General features: G+C 37.3%; 4 protein-coding genes and 1 long non-coding RNA gene across 11 annotated transcripts; 2 read left to right on the top strand and 3 right to left on the bottom strand.

Moving 5' to 3' along the window:
• Positions 1-5,234: 5,234 nt before the first annotated feature.
• LOC104742351 (DNA-binding protein RHL1) lies at positions 5,235-7,276 on the top strand. Its single transcript, XM_010463354.3, has 5 exons — positions 5,235-5,650; positions 5,745-5,855; positions 5,939-6,025; positions 6,111-6,343; positions 6,670-7,276. Exons 1-5 carry the CDS (start codon positions 5,327-5,329, stop codon positions 6,959-6,961), a joined length of 1,047 nt encoding a protein of 348 aa, XP_010461656.1. The 5' UTR covers positions 5,235-5,326; the 3' UTR covers positions 6,962-7,276.
• Positions 7,167-10,933, bottom strand: LOC147928709 (putative metal-nicotianamine transporter YSL8). Its single transcript, XM_087484901.1, has 6 exons — positions 9,574-10,933; positions 9,236-9,393; positions 9,039-9,136; positions 8,822-8,956; positions 8,533-8,722; positions 7,167-8,461 (listed from the first exon to the last, which is right to left on the bottom strand). The coding sequence occupies exons 1-6, from the start codon at positions 10,031-10,033 to the stop codon at positions 7,337-7,339; spliced, it is 2,166 nt and encodes a 721-aa protein (XP_087341027.1). The 5' UTR covers positions 10,034-10,933; the 3' UTR covers positions 7,167-7,336.
• Positions 10,934-11,477: 544 nt separating this feature from the next.
• On the bottom strand, positions 11,478-16,125 carry LOC104742349 (fanconi-associated nuclease 1 homolog). Of its 7 annotated transcripts, none has more exons than XR_760520.3 (15): positions 15,881-16,058; positions 15,701-15,803; positions 15,224-15,618; positions 15,026-15,121; positions 14,653-14,917; positions 14,509-14,571; positions 14,042-14,116; positions 13,823-13,938; positions 13,638-13,708; positions 13,450-13,537; positions 13,236-13,376; positions 12,959-13,164; positions 12,605-12,878; positions 12,277-12,460; positions 11,478-12,199 (listed from the first exon to the last, which is right to left on the bottom strand). XR_760520.3 is itself a non-coding variant. In XM_087484899.1 (15 exons), the coding sequence occupies exons 8-15, from the start codon at positions 13,925-13,927 to the stop codon at positions 11,756-11,758; spliced, it is 1,563 nt and encodes a 520-aa protein (XP_087341025.1). In that variant the 5' UTR covers positions 13,928-13,961; positions 14,042-14,116; positions 14,509-14,571; positions 14,653-14,917; positions 15,026-15,121; positions 15,224-15,618; positions 15,701-15,803; positions 15,881-16,125; the 3' UTR covers positions 11,478-11,755. The 7 variants fall into 7 exon arrangements, 4 of the variants coding, with proteins under 4 accessions (XP_087341025.1, XP_010461650.2, XP_010461652.2 ...); XR_015580218.1 differs by having other exon boundaries at positions 11,478-12,155; XR_015580219.1 differs by having other exon boundaries at positions 15,026-15,108; positions 15,881-16,043.
• Positions 11,935-13,249, top strand: LOC147928708 (uncharacterized). The gene is made up of 2 exons (XR_015580220.1): positions 11,935-12,073; positions 12,164-13,249. It is a non-coding gene; the product is annotated as an uncharacterized LOC147928708 (long non-coding RNA).
• A 141-nt stretch (positions 16,126-16,266) lies between the features above and the next one.
• On the bottom strand, positions 16,267-17,369 carry LOC104742348 (large ribosomal subunit protein uL18c). Its single transcript, XM_010463347.3, has 3 exons — positions 16,989-17,369; positions 16,628-16,789; positions 16,267-16,519 (listed from the first exon to the last, which is right to left on the bottom strand). Exons 1-3 carry the CDS (start codon positions 17,199-17,201, stop codon positions 16,370-16,372), a joined length of 525 nt encoding a protein of 174 aa, XP_010461649.1. The 5' UTR covers positions 17,202-17,369; the 3' UTR covers positions 16,267-16,369.
• Positions 17,370-19,233: the final 1,864 nt, after the last annotated feature.

Genomic DNA, 19,233 nt, shown 5'->3' with positions numbered 1-19,233 from the left:
AACGATCGTCTGCTGATTGAGAACGTGCTTCTTGCTACTGAGCTGGTAAAAGATTATCATAAGGAGGCCCTCTCTCGTCGTTATGCTATCAAGATTGATATATCCAAAGCATTTGATTCTGTTCAATGGTCTTTTCTGTCCAAGATTCTAACTGCATTGCAGTTTCCTCCTTTGTTCATCCACTGGATCATGCTATGTGTTACAACAGCTTCGTTCTCAGTGCAAGTTAATGGTGAGCTGGCTGGTTTTTTTCGAAGCTCTAGGGGTCTTCGTCAGGGCTGTTCTCTCTCACCGTATTTATTCGTCATCTGTATGGATGTTTTATCTAAGCTCCTAGACAAGGCTGCCGGTGAACGTGTGTTTGGTTTCCATCCACGATGTAAAAATCTTGGTCTCACCCATTTAAGCTTCGCCGACGATCTCATGGTTTTGTCGGATGGCAAGATACGGTCTATAGAGGGAATTGTCACCGTGTTTACTCAGTTTGCTAGAATGTCAGGATTGTCGATTAGTTTGGAGAAATCAACACTATATATGGCTGGTAATGTAGAACATCTTGACACAGAGCGTTTCCTATTTGCGGTTGGTTCACTCCCGGTTCGCTATTTGGGACTCCCTCTAGTCACAAAACGGCTCACCTCTGCTGACTGTTTGCCGCTGGTGGAGCAGCTTAGAAAACGACTTGGTTCATGGACAGCTCGCTATCTCTCTTTTGCTGGTCGGTTCAATCTGATTTCCTCTGTTCTTTGGAGTGTCTGCAATTTTTGGATGGCGGCCTATCGCTTGCCGAGTGCGTGTATTGCGGAGGTTAACTCCATGTGTTCAGCGTTTCTTTGGTCTGGTGCAGAGATGAATGTGCGAAAGGCAAAGGTTGCTTGGGCGGTGGTGTGTACGCCACGAAAGGAAGGTGGACTTGGGTTAAGATCTCTCCATGAGGCAAACAAGGTTTGTTGTCTGAAGCTGATATGGAGGTTAGTATCTCATGGAGACTCTCTGTGGGTAAAATGGTCGCATACCAATTTGTTACGGGACGCCTCTTTCTGGTCAGTGAAGAGTACCTCCTCTCTTGGGTCTTGGATTTGGACAAAACTCCTGAAATACAGAGACGTGGCTAAAACGTTTTGTAAGGTCGAAGTCGGTAATGGTGAACGCATATCTTTCTGGTTTGACGATTGGTCTGGAATGGGGATGCTTGCGGAGGTTGTGGGGGATGGAGGTGTCGTGGAGTTTGGGATACCTTGGCAGAGTTCTCTAGCGGCGGCCTGGGCTCAACGGAGACGCCGACGTCCCCGAGCAGATCATCAAATAGCGATTGAGGCTGCTTTGCTTCAGTCCGGTCAAAACCGGCAGCAGGGCGCAGATAGAATACTCTGGCGTGGGAAAAATGATGTGTTTCGTCCCAAATTCAGTACTAGAGATACTTGGAACCACATACGTACGACAACACATGTGGTAGCCTGGCATAGGGGGTCTGTTTTGGTCATGCGACTCCAAAATTCTCCTTCTGTGTATGGCTGGCTACTCTTGATCGGCTCGCGACAGGGGCGCGTATGATTGCTTGGAACGGGGGGTCGGCTGGTACTTGTCCTTTCTGTCAACTTGCCATGGAAACAAGGGATCACTTGTTTTTTGTGTGTGACTATGCCTCTGCAGTCTGGGCAGCTCTTGCTAAAGGTCTGCTTCAGGCGCACTACACTACTGCCTGGTCTATCCTTCTTGATTATATTTCAAACCCACACCTCCCACTTGTGGAGGGATTCCTCATCCGGTATGTTTTCCAAGCTGTCACTTACACGCTTTGGAGGGAACGAAATGGACGTCGCCATGGTGATGCGCCGAAGCCTGCATCAGCACTAATCGAGTGGCTTGATCGACAAGTTAAGGATCAACTCTTAGCTATTGGCCAACTAGGTGATCGGCGTTATGATGAAGTGTTTCAGCTTTGGTTACAATCTCGTGGCTAGGGTGTATGGTTAAGAGATTCTCACTTTGATTGTCTTTTTCAAACTAAGTTGCACAAGTTGTAAAACAGTCCTATTTTTCTTTTGAATATAATTTAACATTAAATTCAAAAAAAAATACATAATATGAAGAGTGAGCTTTACTGTATAATGCTCCTACCATAGATTTTTTGTTGAATGTTGATTTAGGTGAGTCCCCACTTGAATTTCAGCTATTACTTGGATACTTAAGTTAAGCTGATTTGAGAAAACAAGAGTGATGCTTAATTTGTTTAGAGAAAAACAGAGAGAGTTCTTTAATTGCAAACGAAATCTGGTTTACTACTGTAAGAAATGATTTTCAAATCTGCAAAGCTTTTTTCATGTGGATGATTAAGAAACAACATTGAATGTTTGCTTGAGTAAACGCAAGAATACAAAGTTCAATCTGTAAGTAAAACATTGAAAGAGAAGAATGAGAGCTAACATAAGGGAAGGATGAGCGGACATTGAGAACCTACAAGATTTCAGTTTTGGCTTACAAGATATTGAGAACTTACACCTTTGCTTCTTAGACTTCACTTCTAGAATCTCAGTCATCATTTGTCAAATTTTGCAGGTGGTTTCACTGGTGGTGAATTGGCCCAATCATTGAAAGATTCAGAAGGTTGTGCTACTTTGGTAGCTAGCTATTGTTATTCTAAAAAGTTTCAAACTTAACCATGGCTTCTCATTATTTGTTTTACTTGCTTTGATCATCTCTTTATATATACTCTCAACTCTCAAGTCTCAAGTACTACTATAGTTCATCTTAAGGATCCAATAATCTATGCGTTCATCTGGACATCTAATGTGTTTCAACAACCTGTTGGTAATCTAACTATCCACTGTCACACCTGAAACAACATAGCAACCCGCCTGAGTAGGTACACCGCTTTGGTTTATACCGGAAGCAAGAGACGCAAGTTTCAACTGGATAAAAATAATGCTAGAAGCATTCTTAAACTCTTAGGTTTTCAAATATCATCGAAAAGTATGTATGGATCTCTCTATCATTCTATAGTGTAGTGTATTTTGTTCGGATTATTCATTGAACATAATTAACTTATTTTCAAAATTGATACCCCCATATCACCATATACAATTTTTTTTTTTTGAGAATGATCAACTGTCGCTACAAGAACAAAAATCATTCTAGGAAACATTACTTGTGACGAAGAGTGAAGGCAATAGTAGAGAAAAGACATATATTTTTTTCTTCTTCTTTTTATTTTGTGTTCTACTTTACCATACCAGTTTACCCCATTTTATACATGGATTGGGTCAAGTAGGTTAAACACATTATAAAATGTTTATCTTGATATATTTTTTTCCACAAATATATTTACATTTACCTTAACTGTATACATTGACTAATACCGTATATTTCTTTATTAAAAATCTCTGACTATATACGTCTTATTATATAAAGCTTAATTTTCAAAATTAGTCATTAATATGATCGTAACACATGTAAAATATATAGACAAGATGTTGACTTGTGTGTAATCAAAAATTGTTAATATATTTAAAGATAAAAAATGGGAAATTTGTTAAATTTATCTGAAAATAAAAACATGTCATAATAAGTAAAAAAAATCATATGTTTTTAAAAATGAAAAAGAATTTCTTAATAATTCTATTTTTGAATTAAATAAATTTAAACAAAAAACTGTTAATATACAACATTATTAACCTAACTCTATTGAGAAAAATAATAATTTATTAATATATTATTCAGAAAAAGAGGTACAAGTTCTTTATCCAATCAAGTTTTCACCAAAACTTCACACATGGGAAAACTATAACTAACACTTGAGATTGCACACACTCAAGTAATTATTTATGCATTATTTTAACACAAGTCTTAATATTTTCAGTTTGTAACTCAAAATATGTATTATATCCCTTTCCTTTTCTCAAAAAGAACACACAAAAATATATGAATAATTGACATATATACGTGAGGTGTCTATATATATATATATATATATATATAAAGAATATTATTTTTATCGAAGGCAAAAAACATGGGAAAAGATCAGATACTAACGGTAAAACAAGTTTTTAAAACCTTTCAGACTAGAAAATTGACCATCAAATAAGTATGGACCCACAAATCTAAGGAGAATGTGACTTTCATTAAGAGGTGAGGCTCAGAGCATACATAATACATAGAAGCTGAACATGATGAGCAATTTGCTAGACTAAAAGACCACCGTTCACGGACTTCTCTACCTAGAAGACATCTACTTGCAGTTAAGAAATGAGACACTCTAGCTCAACAATAACTAAGTAAGAAATTATTAAAAATTTAACATATATTCAATAGGGATCTTCAAATATATATATTTGTATATTTGTTGAAATCAATTCATAAATAAACAGGAAAATTTAATTTTTCTGAGATTACCTGATTTTGTTTTTTACTTTTTTGTTTTCTGATTAATTATCTAAGATATAAAAGTTTAAATTGTAAACCAACATGTTTCATCCTTTTTTTTGTGAAAATGTGAAATTGATTTATCAACAAAGAATAATTACAATGGTTTGTGGTTTAGTGGTTAGCTTAGACAAATCAAAACAACGCAATAAATACATAGTACACGAACCCTCTCAAGGTTATTTGTTGGTTCTCATTCTAAAAGAGAACTGAAGAACATTATTTGTTTTGGTTCCACTTAAAAGAACATTATTTGCTTCGAATAAGAATAACTAAAGTTATAAATAATTAATAATACTACATATTTTAAATAGAGATGTTTAGATATTTGTTTTTATATTTGTTCAAATTTACTCATAAATAACAGGGTAATTTAAGAGAGATTTTCAAAAATACTATTTTTCTATGTCACTTTTCAAAAATACATTTTTTTAATATATAAAACGATTAAATTTTAAACCCTAAACACTAAATAGTAAACTCTACCCCCTAAAACTATACTCTAAATGTAAAATAGAAAACCCAAACCTAAAAAAAAAATTCTAAAAATTAATTTAACATATTGTAATTGTGTAAAAAAAGGTAAAAATGAAAATGTTAAAAAATGGGTTATTTTTATGAAAAGAGACATCTAAAAAAGTCATTTCTAACAAATTCTCAAAATTTAAATAATTTGGAATGATTTTGTTCTATTTTCTTTTTGGATATAATATTTGTTATTAAATATGTATTTTATGATTTTTTTTTCCAATATTTAGTTTTTTTTTAAGTGATAAAAATGTATAAATTAAAACTATTTTTGGTAATATAGCAAATTTTAAAAAGGTGAGCCAGAAATGGCACTTTGATCAAATCCTATAAAAATAGTGGAGAAGAAGAAGAGGCATTAGTAGTAGAAGCAGTGATGGTACGAGCTTCATCGTCGAAGAAAGGAGCAGCCAAAGGAGGAGATAAAGACGATGCAGAGTCGAAACAGAGGAAGAGATTAAAAACCCTAGCTCTCGATAACCAACTGCTCTCTGATTCTCAGGCGAAATCTAATTCATCTCTCAAACCTTCAAAGCAAGTTCTGAAACACCATGGCACCGACATCATCCGCAAGTCTCAGCGCAAAAATCGCTTCCTCTTCTCCTTCCCTGGTCTTCTCGCTCCTATCTCCGGCGCCACCATCGGCGATCTCGATCGACTGTCTACTAAAAACCCTGTCCTTTACCTCAATTTCCCCCAGGTTTTGGTTAGATCCCTAAATTGGGGTCACTTGTGTTTCTCAATGTTGAGGCGTTACTGCTGCTTTATGTGTTCTGAATTGTTGGTTTTTTTAGGGTCGGATGAAGCTTTTTGGAACGATTTTGTATCCTAAGAACAGATACTTGACTCTCCAGTTCTCTAGAGGAGGCAAAAATGTCTTGTGTGATGATTATTTTGATAATATGGTTAGTCTCTTTTTCGTAGAGTTCATTCTCTCTTTCTGTGTGTCTTGAACTCTAGAGCAATTTTGGCAATGCACGTTGTGTAGATTGTGTTCTCTGAGTCATGGTGGATTGGGACAAAAGAAGAGAATCCTGAAGAAGCTCGTCTTAATTTCCCTAAAGAACTGGCTCAGGTTGGTACATTTTCTCTCTAAGTCTTTAGTTTTCACAGAGATGATGTTGATATGATAAAGAGAAGTACTCTTTCTTTGGTTTTAGGCAGAGCAAACGGATTTTGATTTCCAAGGCGGTGCTGGAGGAGCAGCTTCAGTCAAGACGCTGGCTACTCCTGAAACTGGTAGCCAACCAACAGAGACAGATTCACCTGAAGTTGAGATGGAGGATGTTTTGTCTGATGATGGAGAATTCTTAGACGATAAGATCCAAGTAACACCACCACTCCAACTAACACCAGTCCGACAGTCTCAGAGAAATTCTGGGAAGAAATTCAAGTATGATCCTTTCAACTTCTTCACTAAGTTAAAAATACACTCTTTTGAACTAGCAATGATACGTTTATCTGAAAGTTTCTGCGGTGGGTTTCGATGAGTTATTAGATTCATTTCCGGGAAATCACTTCCTGTTCTTTTGATTTGTAAATATCTCTATGATGCTGTCTAGTTTGTGTTATCCTTGTTTTTTTTCCATTGGTTGTGTATACATTTGCCTCTATGTGACTTCTCTGTTTCGTTCTCCTTTCTAAGATCTGTAGTTTCCGGTTGCTGAGCTATCTAAGTAGTATCAGGTTTAACATGTTTTCTGTAAATGTATCCCGCAGCTTTGCAGAAACTTCTCCAGAGGTCTCCTCTGATGAAAGTGAAGGCAATAATACATCTGATGAAGATGAGAAACCTCAGTTGAAACCTGAATCTTCAACAAGAGGCCGTGAGGAATCTCAAGATGGTACTACAGCATCAGCAAGCAAGTTGCCTACAGAACTCCCGGCAAAACAGGAAAAACCAAAGTGCAAAGACAGTAAACTCGTTCAAGGTACGGTGGCTAACCTTTTCAAGAAAGCTGAGGAGAAAATAGCTGGAACTTCCAAGGCGAAATTATCCTCAAAAGCTTAAAGAACTCTCTTCCAGAAGAAAATAGAGGTCTGTTGTTTTTTTGGATGGGAGAATGAACAGTTTTTAGTTCTTTAAGTTATGTTTGTGTGAGATGGAGAATGAGAAATTGCTACGAGAGTGATGATTATGTTGCACAAAGAAAGAACTGGATGATGGATTCATCAATGCGCAATCTAGTGTTTGTGACTTTGTGTTCACCGAGTTATGTATAAATAATCATCTCTGCTCATTTTAATTCAACAAAAGCAAACCGTCTCTCATGTATCTGTACTAAGTGGTCAAGACAATATACCTTTTATCATTTTTTTTTCAAAATTGAAACATCATTACACTTTACTTCTTGAACAGATCCATCACACTGAGCATTAAAAAAAACTAAGAGGATCCATTCAGGAACTTGTCGACTCTATGATTAGTTGAAGCTGAGAGAAACTTCATGCAAATAGGAGGTTTAACTCCAGCTATAGCAAGCACTGAACTTGGCAAAGTCCAGATTCCATCTCCACAAATCAAACCAGAAGCCACTGCTGTTGCAAAAGCTTCAGCCTTTGGCGCATCTAACCTCTCCCAGACAAACAAAATAAAACTCCCCACACACATGTCAATCGCAAAGTAAGGCCCTAAGAAAAACGGTATAGCCATAGCCATGGGAAGAGGAACAAACCTTCCCCACCTGTTACCAATACCATCTTTTACTACGTTAATGATTATGGCTACACCAAAAAACGCGTAGCACAGCACAAGACAGTCTCGTGGTAGAGATGAAACGCCTTCAACACCGAGTTTAGCCATACTTCTGTACACAGTAGCAAACGGTGCAGGGTATTCGCTGTTTGGGAGGCCGAGATCATCAAACGCCTTGTAAAAAAGCCAGAACACGCAGGGCGAAACCACGCAGCCGATTGCTGTTCCGATCACTTGGCTCACAAACATGGCCCTTGGAGATGACAATGTCAGGTAACCGGTCTTAAAATCCTGCGTCAGGTCTGAAGCTGTTGATACGATGTTCATCATGACTCCACAAGCTGCTAAGCCTGCCAGAAGACCTCCATGATCCGAGCCAGCCCATGCTCCAATTGTAAATATGGCGAGCTTTCCATAAGTTGATGCTAGTGACCAATCAGTGAGTCCAGCTCCATAAGCATTGCAGAAAGCTAAGATAGGAGCAAAGACATAAATGACCAGAATGTAGTACCATCGCAGCTGAGAGAACATGTGAGGGAGTATAGCTGTAGATACTGCAGATATAACCACATAGCCTCCAACGGCAAACCAAGAAGGTATTTGGTCTTTGAGGAAGAACCTTGTTCTGCGTTGGTCGTCATAAGATATCTTTGGGGTCAATGGGGAAGCAGGAGGGTCTTCTTCTTCGCGTTCAAGAGAGGTTCTCGAACCAGCTTTACCTCGGATCTGCGAGACTAGTCCCGAAAGGGTTCGGGTCAACACCTTGCAAAAGTTGTACAAACCATCTCCTAGGATCATAGCGACAGCTATGAACACCTGAACAAGCAAAAGGAAAAATGTTTGAGCAGAAGCGGGGTACTAAGAGAGTGAGCGATGGAGGAGTTTACCTTGTAAGCTTGAAGACCGCTCATGCTGCTAGAGTCAGCACTAGAAGGGAACCAATCTCCTTTTCTGGTTTCAATGAGAGGCCACATAAGTCCCCAAGAGAGAATTCCACCCAATAGAAGAGAGATGTTGATTATGTATGGGCATATCATACCAACACCCACATATGTTGCTGAAAAATCAAAGTAGAACCTGTCGAGACAATAAAATCAGCTTATGAGCCAAAGACAAGACAACAAACCAGTTAATGAGCTAAAAAGACAATGCATCAGGTAATATCATAATGCTTACTTATATTGGTAAGCTCTGAGTCCAAAAGTAGGGAAGCTGTTAAACCCACAATTTTCACCTGCAGTGAAGAACCATTGGAAGAAACCCCAAAAGAAGCTGAAGGAGAAGAATTTCCCCAACACTCGGACTTGTTTCCTAATACAGAGAGCACAAGTCAATAAGCAGAAGAACTCAAAATGTAGGTTTTGATATATGAAACTGGAAGTCTCATTCATACTTAGCTAGCTTTGCCCCTTGAGGAGTATGAAAACTGTTGATAAGATGAGCAGTTGCAGTGCCACTTGGGTATGGTAGTTTGAAGTCTATTATCATTATCTGCAAACACAAATTAGTAACTGTAAGAATTACATCAGTTGCTCAATCTCTCTTTGGTGTTTCCAAAGGAGTAGAAGAAGAAACAGAATAAATCAAAACCTTTCGAAGAGGAACAACAGAGAAGAGGCCAAGAAAGCTGACAACAAAGAGGAAAGCTATAATCCAACCCAAAGAAGGGTCCTTAACGCCACGGAAAGCGTCTCCTGATTGATCAGCTATTCGTTGGCTCATTGCAAAGAGGTAAGTCCCAAATCCTCCTGTTGCAATCAAATTTAGCCAGAAAAGAGAGAAAATAAGGCTCAGGTGAATTATGTGTTGAAGGAAAAAGTCAAAAGACCTCAAAGATTTTGTCTTTTTTATAATAAAAAGATCACAACACCGATATCGATTCAAAATATTGACTTCTTTTAGATGGAGGGGGTTCTTGTTTCTATTACCGCTAAAGGCAATGCCTGAGGAAGCAACAACACAAGTCTGAATAACGGTGTTCTCTTGTCTGGTAAAAGGTTGTTTCAAAAGACCAGATTTGTGAAGCATCTTAGTCCATGTCTTGACGAAGAAGAACCCCAAAAGACCAGCAGAGACATTAAGGGAAGGGATGATTCCTGTAGTGAGGTTAAGCTTCATCACAATGAAGCTAAACAAAATGCTTAGCGCAAAGCTAACCACAAAAGCCCTAATTGTTAATTGCTTCTTCCACGAAGGAACCTCTCTGCTTTCGAATATCCCTTCCACAGATTCTTCCACTTCCTCTCTGTCTTCTTCTTCTCTTTGGTATTCTCTTCTAACATTCTTGTTACTCTTAACCCTGTCTAATTCAGAACTAAAACGAGTCTCTTGCAACTCATGTTCCTCAATCTGACGATCTCTGTCAGGGGTTAAATCTCCCCTATTCATGGTTTTTCTCTTTAGATCTGCGAAAATGAGAGAGATGGTGAACAAGAAAGAAGAAGAAGAAGAAGAAGAAGAAGAAGAAGAAGAGAAGTAATATATTGTATGTAATAAGGACAAATGAAGATTTTTCAGAGAGAGAGAGTCAACTTAAAAACTAGAAGACTTCTTCATCTCTCTCATCAGACAATGGTTTATAGTTTAACTACCTTTTTTTTTTGTTGCTTAAGGCTCTTGTTTTCGCTATCTTGTGACTCGTTTCTAAGAAATTGCAACCTATGTATTTTGGGCTTTTTAATAATTTTTTCTCCATTTATTTAAGGATTTAATTATTACATATATGTTACTCCATCAGTTTCAAAATATAGAATTCTCGAGTAAAAACACACATATCAATAAATAACTACTTTTAAAAAAATTAATCAATATAAATGTATAATATAAAACATTAAATAAATCTAAAAGTTACATATAAATTTGAAAACATCTGATATTGTGAAACAAAAATTTCATGAAAATGTTCTATATTATGAAACGCAAAGAATATTGTGTAGTTATGTGCATACCACTAAGTGAAAATATATACACACCATAGTTATTTTTTTAAGTTTTAAGGATTATAAACATACTCACATTTAGAACATGTTTATATCAGATAAATTAAAAGAAAAAGAAAACATGTTCACTACATGATTGCAAACATTGGTTTATTTTGAGCATAACATGGATATTTTTTTCTTTTCGGCAAATTCTCATTCCATCCCATAATTTAAATGGACATATTTTCTGTTTCGGAAATTTTTGGTACTTCCCCATAAAATTCAGTTTCGGGTTCCCAATTGTCCATCCCTAACTACATACTATGCATTTATTATAAAGGTTGATGTTTTAAATTTTTTTTCTTGTATCACAAAGGATGGTTTCTTTAGTGTATTTAATGCATTTTTATTATTAAAATCAAATAACTAATTAATGTTTTTACTTTTATAACAAATAATTAAATATAGACATACATCTGAATGACAAGTGTAAGAAAAGTATGAGTAAATGAGTATTAAAAAGAATATAAAACAAAAGTAATTAATAATAATACAACATTTATTATTTTTCTTAATCTTGGTGAAAATCTAAAAAATTATCTATTATGATTCAGAGGGAGTATTAATTTAAAAAAAATCAATTTCAATTCATAGATAATAATTCTATAATAATTATTATTATTAATATATTTAAACTTACAACTACATAAATTTGTGGAATTTTATGTAGAAGATTGTAATAATTAATTGAGTTCAGAATTATCCTCTAATTCCCATCCCAAAATGGCATATTCCTCTAGAGAAAATGATACAAAAAAGTCTCAAAAGTAAATACAAAAGCAATATAAAGCATAAAATAAGATCTATCTAGTATATCTACAACATGTGAGGACCACCACACTTTGTCCAAGTTTACGAATCTCTTTGAAAAGTTGATTGAAGAACAAAATTTAGTCTTCTTTACATGGTACAACAAACAAGACACAACGGCTACTTGGTCAAATCTAGCATCATCTACACGTGTTTCTATTGTTCACTCCAACAAAGAAAGCAACAGCAAATAGAAAAGAAAAAAAAAAACAAATCCTTAAAAAACAAAAAAAGTTCTGATAACCTTATGCAACCAATCCAATCATGTGTGTGTGTGTTCATGTTCAAATCGTTTTTAATCTCTATAATTAAGTTTTAATTAAACAAGCAGTGGTCTTACTTTGCAAATCTCAACACTAAAGCCTGAATCCATTAGGAGTAGAAGCCAGGCTCGTTGCTGTTCCGATAACCTATCTTTTTCTGATTTTACTTCCACAAGCTTAGCTTCACCTTCATAACCATTCTCCTTGAACCGCCATAGTAGCAGATCAGGCATTCCACTGCACCAGCTCCTATAGTCTTGAGCTAAATGCCGGCACAGCGATGCTACACACACACTTCCAACACAAGCCACTGCTGCTCTCAGTTCCTCTAATGTAAACCGCTCCCAAACCACTCCCCTGCACGCTGTTCCACGGTTTGTTTCATATGATATGATTAGTATTTCTTCAGCCATTCCGTTTGCAACTTTCTCGAGCTGAGATTCTATCATTTCCTTCCTGTTTAGATAGAAGGATTCAGTCTCTAAGTCCAATGGAGCAGTCTGCACAAGGGGAACAAAAAAGAATCAAATGAGCACTTTCATTTCGTTGCGTGAAACAGGTAGTGAGCTTCATTAACCTGGAATCGGGTTTGGAAAACACCCGGGACATCGGAAAATAGAATGTCCCACATGATAAGCCCAAAAATCGTTAACCAGATGCTACTCTCTGTATGAATTCCTTGCCATCCTCCTCCTTCTCCACTGTAATACTGTAATGCGAGCTGCTCCACTCCACATTGTTCCCCGTCTTCCCCATAAAACCTGTTTTTCATGCCAACTTCACAATTCAATGATCTCCCTTGAATGGTAACCTGAAATGCAAAATTGCATATTTGAAGGCAAAGTAGGAAGATGAGCTGGATATCTTTTCCTGTATCTTTCTTATCTTTTGAGTAGAACAACAACCTCGGGGATCTTGTTTTCGTCGAGATTTGAAAAGGTGGGAGTTTTCCAGCGCCTTGGAGGTTTTGCCAGACGAAGAATGCGCCTTTGCAAAGCTACTCGTGAACCAGCACGCACCCAAGGATCTAATAGTCCCTGCTCTGCTACTGTCAGGCTTTCATTTGGACGTCCCATATGCTCCAAGTCTGTTGATAACCTGACTGTCCAATATCCTCGTCTCCTGTCACAATTGAAACAACTGAGCAACCGCCTCAGTAGATAAGCTGCTTGGTTGTACCTGCAACCACAGACACAAATTTCAACAAGCAAGAAAGATAATCTGAACAAGTCAAAAACTAGATGAGTGTTGTCACATGCCTCTTGTTGTTCTCAAGAAAGGAAACTCCTAAAAGAACCACCTTTGAGTAAACCCATGGTCCAGTAAAGCAGTTAAATGCAGCATGGTGCGCAGAATCTAAAGACGAACTGAATATGCGGGTTTCAGAAATCATGATGCATTTCAACACTGTCCGAGAATCCTCATTGTCAAGAGATTCATCCATCAACTGAGCCACTTCAATGGCCTGTAATTGAAGCTTTGAGATATAGTAGACAAACAAGCCTGTTTTTTTTTTCAATATAGACAATTAAACACCTCTTCATATGCTAGAAGCTTTGTCCGATTTGAAAATATTTGCTCTGACTCAATGCATTTGTAACTTGGGTATTTGATAATACCGAGATCCAGTAATACAAAAGAGGATAAATCTTGCTCTCCATTGAGAAAGAAAAGCCTCTGCAACATAAAACCAGACTTATTTCCTAAAATAAAGTTGATTAATTTCTGTAAGTAAAAATCCAAAACTCACCTCAACACGCCATATGAGAGAATCTGCTGTACTGGATATCTTAGCACAAAGTCCTGTTTTTTCTAGAATCATTGTTGCTAGATTTATCCTGAAAGTTAAACAACACAACTCAACCTTAGAGAGAAACATAAACTGCTACAAAAGGAGAGAAGCTTCAAAAATCTTATTACAAAGGACTACAAACAAACCTCGTTTCATCATTATAACAAGAGGAAAATGAATTAATAAGGTCTCTCTTTCTTGAGCCTCGACTGAACACCTGGACCACCAATAAAGCACACCATATTTCAAGCAAACCAATAAGAGAACTACAACCTTTGACAGAAATACTTCCAATATACAGAGCAATATCTCTAAGTTAGTGTGGTCCAACCTTGTTCATAGATAAGATATCACGAAGTTCAGTAACGTTTAGCAACTCTATGATCTCCTTCATTTTTTGGGAATCTAGTTCATCTGCGTCCTTCACTGAGCTCATAAATCCCCTGACTGCACGTCATATAGATAATAGCCTTTTCTAATATGAAAGTTTAGCAACCAGAAGAAGTTCTTAGTCTGTGTCTGAACGTGTTGACAAGCACATATCATTTACCTGTTAGATCCTTCAGGGCTTGAAAAGAATCAGACACCTCATGGTATGAAATATTTGATAACCTAAACCAAGGTCCTGAACAAACATATCCAAACATTTCACAAAATTATCACAAAGCGCATAAGCACTGTAACTACAAATTAGCAAAGAATCCAGTTCCAGTTGCCCAGACACAGCAACTGGGAACATATAGCTTTATACAAAACCTAACATCATTCTACCTACTGTCCATCAGAATCTAATCACTGACCAGTGACCACTGCAATTTATTCGAAACGACAGAAAACAAAGTGTTTAGACACTAACATATGTATGAAAATAGGTAAGAAAGGGACACTAAGGATGTCCTAATCCTTGTTTCATTTGTTCAACATCGCTTCATAGAAGTTTGTCGAAAAACAGTTACAAATAAAACGAAATAAAACTACAAGGGGTAATGCAGAAACGAAATCTGATAGTGTATATACCTTTTCGTGTGTAAAGACGGACAAAAAGTCTTTGGCTATCTTCTGAAAGAGAGGGGAAAGATTCTGTAACAAAACAAGAAACAAGAGTGTATAACAGTAAATCAAGAAGGAAACCCACAAAACAAAAATCATATGTGAAAATACCCAAGAATGTCCTTTCATCGGCTGTGAATAGGTGAGAGCAGCTTCTTAGAACCTCTTGTAGTATTACGTTGAAGTTAAACTGGTATCTAGTTGTTTTAGGCGGAAACTGCATCTGATGCTCAACAGCCTGAAGAACTTTATCCCAAATAGGTTTAAAATCTTCATAGAATTCACATTCCTTCCAACCATCAGATGTCATCTTGTGACAAACAACTTTGATCGGAACAGCTTCAGAAGAATTCTTCGGAACAGATGTTATTGTTCCCTGCAAAGAATGTAGAGCTACATCATTTGCACCTGACGCTGTATATCTCAACTTTTCAGCTTATATCAGAGCAAGCACAACAAGAAAACATAGAAATCAGTCACCAACCTCAAACTTAAGGTCATACTCATCGATCAGCGGAGACAAGCACTGAGAGATATCTTTAGGTATATACCCAAGCATTTCAGAGTCTGCAGAAACAACCTAGTGTGAAACGACAAATATTATGTTTTTTAGTAGCCAGCAGATAAAGAGACAAGAATTCACACTCAAGAAGACAATAATGTTAAAGGAAAGGACAAAAACCTTTATAGCATTCCGATCCTTGATATTCTCAGGATGTCTCAAAAGACAAATGTTACCCCCAATTTCTAAATTCAGAACATCACTGAACTTCCTACCAACTATAAAGGTATGAATAGCATCACCATTGGCTTCATCTAAAGTCACAGTTTCCAAAATCTCCTCATTTCTTGGAGAACATGAACCATCATCAACCTTGCAGCAAATGGAGTCACTAGGCTCACTTCTTTGCACCAAACTGAATCCAGAAGTTTCAGAATCAAGTATTGGTTGCTGCTGGGTACAGATTACAGGACCACCTTCTAACTGTTTTGGCACTGACAATGACCAGAAACTTGACTGAAGAAGAGTGGTCTGAGTTAATCTCCGTTTCTTCCTCGTGGATGGACTCAAATCATCTGAAGGAAGTTGAAAAAGTTTGTTAATTTTCAAAATCCCTAATGAAGAAAGAAAATGAGCATATTAGTCAAAAATACCAACCAGAGAATTTGCTCGGGTCATCGAGAGGAGCCTGATTCTCCGACGAACGACCATCATCCCCGGCTACTGAGATAAGATCTTCGACCTCGAGATTCAACGAATCCTAGGGGAATTTTTTGGGATTAAAGGAGTTTACTTTAATGCTATTTGGGGAAAACTTTGAGGGAAAAAGATGGATACCGGAGTAGGAATGGAGAGAAGAAGGTGTCGATTGGGTAGAGATCGCCGACGTTTTCCGATCAACCGGAGCAAACTCTCCCGTCCGGTAAGCATTTCCACGACGACGTACGCGGGAAAATCTTTAGATTGGCGCTACAGTTTCTCTCTATTTCCATTTTCCTTTACCATTTTAATATTTTTTGCTCGGAGATTGTCTTTTTTGATTTTTTTTTTTTTTTTTTTTTCATTTTAAATGGTTTTAATCTATTTTTCATTGGTTTAAAACTTAGAAATAAGAACATTTTCTCACTCAGTTAGTTATACAACAAATATATTAAAGAAAATTTTCTACTCTTGCTTGATTCACTGAAGTTGCAGTTCTTATGCAACTTTTGTGTGTTTGGAACTTTGGATAAAAAATTTCAACATTTTCAACTGAGGGAAATGGGTTCTCTACATTCATATGCTGCGGTTCCTCAGAAGAGAAAAGAAGGAATTAAAAACGACGGATTAAAACTGGAGACCGTGTTCACGAGCTGCAGCGGCAAGAGCCTCAATACGTCCATGGTAAGGGTAACCACCACGGTCAAAGGCCACCTTTGTGATCCCTTTCTCCAAGCAAGATTTTGCTATCACTTCTCCAACTTTCTTCGCTACCTCCTACACAAAAATACCAAAGAGAAATCGAGTTGAGTGTGCCAAATGGTTGACCAAAGATTCATTCTCCAAAGGGTGCCAATTTCGAAATTAGAAGAAAAAGAGCTTTACAATGGTTGGTCCAGAAGTGTAGTCAAACTCTTCAGAGATAGGTTTCTGCTTAGTTGAGGCTGAAGCTAAAGTGTGCATCTTAGTATCATCAATCACTTGAACATAAAGATGCTTGTTTGAACGGAATACGCATAGCCTTGGCCTCTCTGTTGTACCGTTAACCTATCAACAAAGTGTAACAACAAGATTCACTCACTTACACACATTAACAAAACTCAATTACATATACATTGCTTCAATTTGTTAATTACAACAACATGGCATTACTCACTATCCTAACAACAATTAAAAAAAAACTAATCCTGGAGAGATTCTAGAACAATCGGGCGACAAAATTAAAAAGAGGGAAGAAACAGAACACCTTCTTACGGATACGAGAATGGCGGGCGGTTCGATCTTCGGTGCTGGTTTTGGTTTTGGATTCGACGACCATGGGCCGAGACTGAATCGAAGACGAAGAAGAAGACGACGACCATGGTTTCAGGAAAACGGCACGGTGTTGAACTCCGCTACCCAGAAACGTACTGCGGTTAGTAATTAGGCTCACCGACCCACACCCACTCACGCTCGTCATACTTGGTCTCTCTCTCTCTCTCTCTCTCTCTCTCTCTCTCTGGCTCTGCGCTCTAGCTCAGTGTGTAAGCTAATCCTTTTGCCTTATCCCCTTTTTCTTGCAGTCTATAGATTTGCTTATTTTATTATTTGGACCCTAAGTTTACGAACTTTTTTTAATTCTTCTACCATTGTTCTTTAAATGAATCTCTCATCCTTTTGTGTCAATTTCTCAATTTATATTATTTTTCCATTTTAATAGATAATTAGATATTGGTGGATCGAATACCGAAAAATAGATAGGGATGAAATGTACAATAAAATCAAAATTTAGGGTCTTTTCGAAATATCCTCCAACATTAAATTTGATTGCTTTTGTTTGAATCATATTTGCATGTTTCATGACTATGTACTGATAGTCTTGTACTAGTTCGTTAGACATTGAGATCGACGGCTAACGGTACAAATACCCTTTCCACTCGATCACCCTCTCTCTAGAACTCATAACACAACGTTGTAAGGCTTAAGTATAGAATTTAGAAAGAATTGAAAGACAAAATTATAAGAATAACTCTCTTATTGCTTAAGAAAAATATCTCGAAAATTTAAGCTTTCTCTCTTACAAGTCTTTCTCTCTCAAAACTCTCAACTCATAGGTTATGCTACATCTTAGCATCTCCTTATATATAAAACTCCTAAGTATATTTTCCTAATCTTAAATGGAAAACTTCTTATTCTATTACATTTAGATAACTCCTAAATATAATCTCCAATTTCCATTTCTCTTTGATTAGCTTGATCTCCAAGCTTACTTCAAGCTTACTCCAACATTCTCCCTCCTAAGCTTGAAGTCTTTTCCTCCAATATCCTTGACACCAATGAGTTCTCTCATTTCCTTGTACTTGATTCTTTCGAGAGCTTTTGTCAAAATATCCGCCTTTTGTTCATCTCCGGGAACATGCTCAACCTCAAGTTGTCCGTTCTCAACACACTCACGTATGAAGTGATATCTTGTGTGTATATGCTTACTCCGACCATGGAACACCAGATTTTTAGTGAGAGCAATTGCAGATTGATTGTCTATTCGGATCACTACCTTCCCACTTGGTATCTCAGTGATTTCACTAAGTAACTCCTGGAGCCATATCGCTTGTCTAGCAGCCTCAGTAGCCGCCATGAATTCCGCCTCACACGACGATAAAGCCACAGTCCCTTGCTTCTGAGAGCACCACGAAATCAGACTATTTCCAAGATAAAACACATGACCTGTTGTGCTCTTACCATCGTCTGGGTCTACGTTATGGTTGCTGTCACTGTAACCAATCAGACTTGTCCCCTCCGTAGTTGACCTTGTAAATGTTAAACCAAGTGTGGTGGTTCCTCGCAAGTACCTCAAGCACTGCTTCATTGCTGCTCCATGAGACTCTTTCGGGTTTTGCATATAACGGCTCAAAACTCCAACACAAAAAGATAAGTCGGGTCTTGTGTGAAGCAGATAACGAAGACATCCCACGTTTTTCCTGTATCTTGTAGCATCAATGTATCTCTCCTCTGTTGCCTTTGATAGCTTTAGACCAGCCTCCATTGGCGTTTGAACCGGATTACACTCTGAAAGTCCAGCTTCTTCCAATATCTTTAACGCATACCGTTTCTGACTCAATGTTATTCCATCCTCATGTTGATACACTTTGATTCCAAGATAATACGTTAACTTATCCAAATCACTCATTTCAAACCTTAGTGCCATCTCCTTCTTGAAGTCTTCTATAACCGCAACACTAGTTCCCGAAACGAACAAATCATCAACGTAGACTGCAACAAGAAGGATATCTTGGTTTACCTTTTTCCGATACACCGATGGTTCTTTGGAGCACCGTTTGAAGCTTAATTCCTTGAGAACTTCATTTAGTTTTTCATTCCAGGCTCTTGGAGCTTGCCTAAGACCATATAAAGCTTTGTTGAGTTTATAGACTTTATCTTCACTCCCTTTGACAACAAATCCTTCTGGTTATGTCACATAGACTGTTTCCTTCAATTCTCCATAGAGGAATGCT

Source organism: Camelina sativa, chromosome 14 (genome assembly GCF_030686135.1).
Source record: "Camelina sativa cultivar CO46 ecotype springtype chromosome 14, ASM3068613v1".
Classification (NCBI taxonomy): Eukaryota; Viridiplantae; Streptophyta; class Magnoliopsida; order Brassicales; family Brassicaceae; genus Camelina; species Camelina sativa.
Note: the sequence above shows the minus strand (reverse complement) of the source record. Positions and strands in the feature narration are given on the sequence as shown.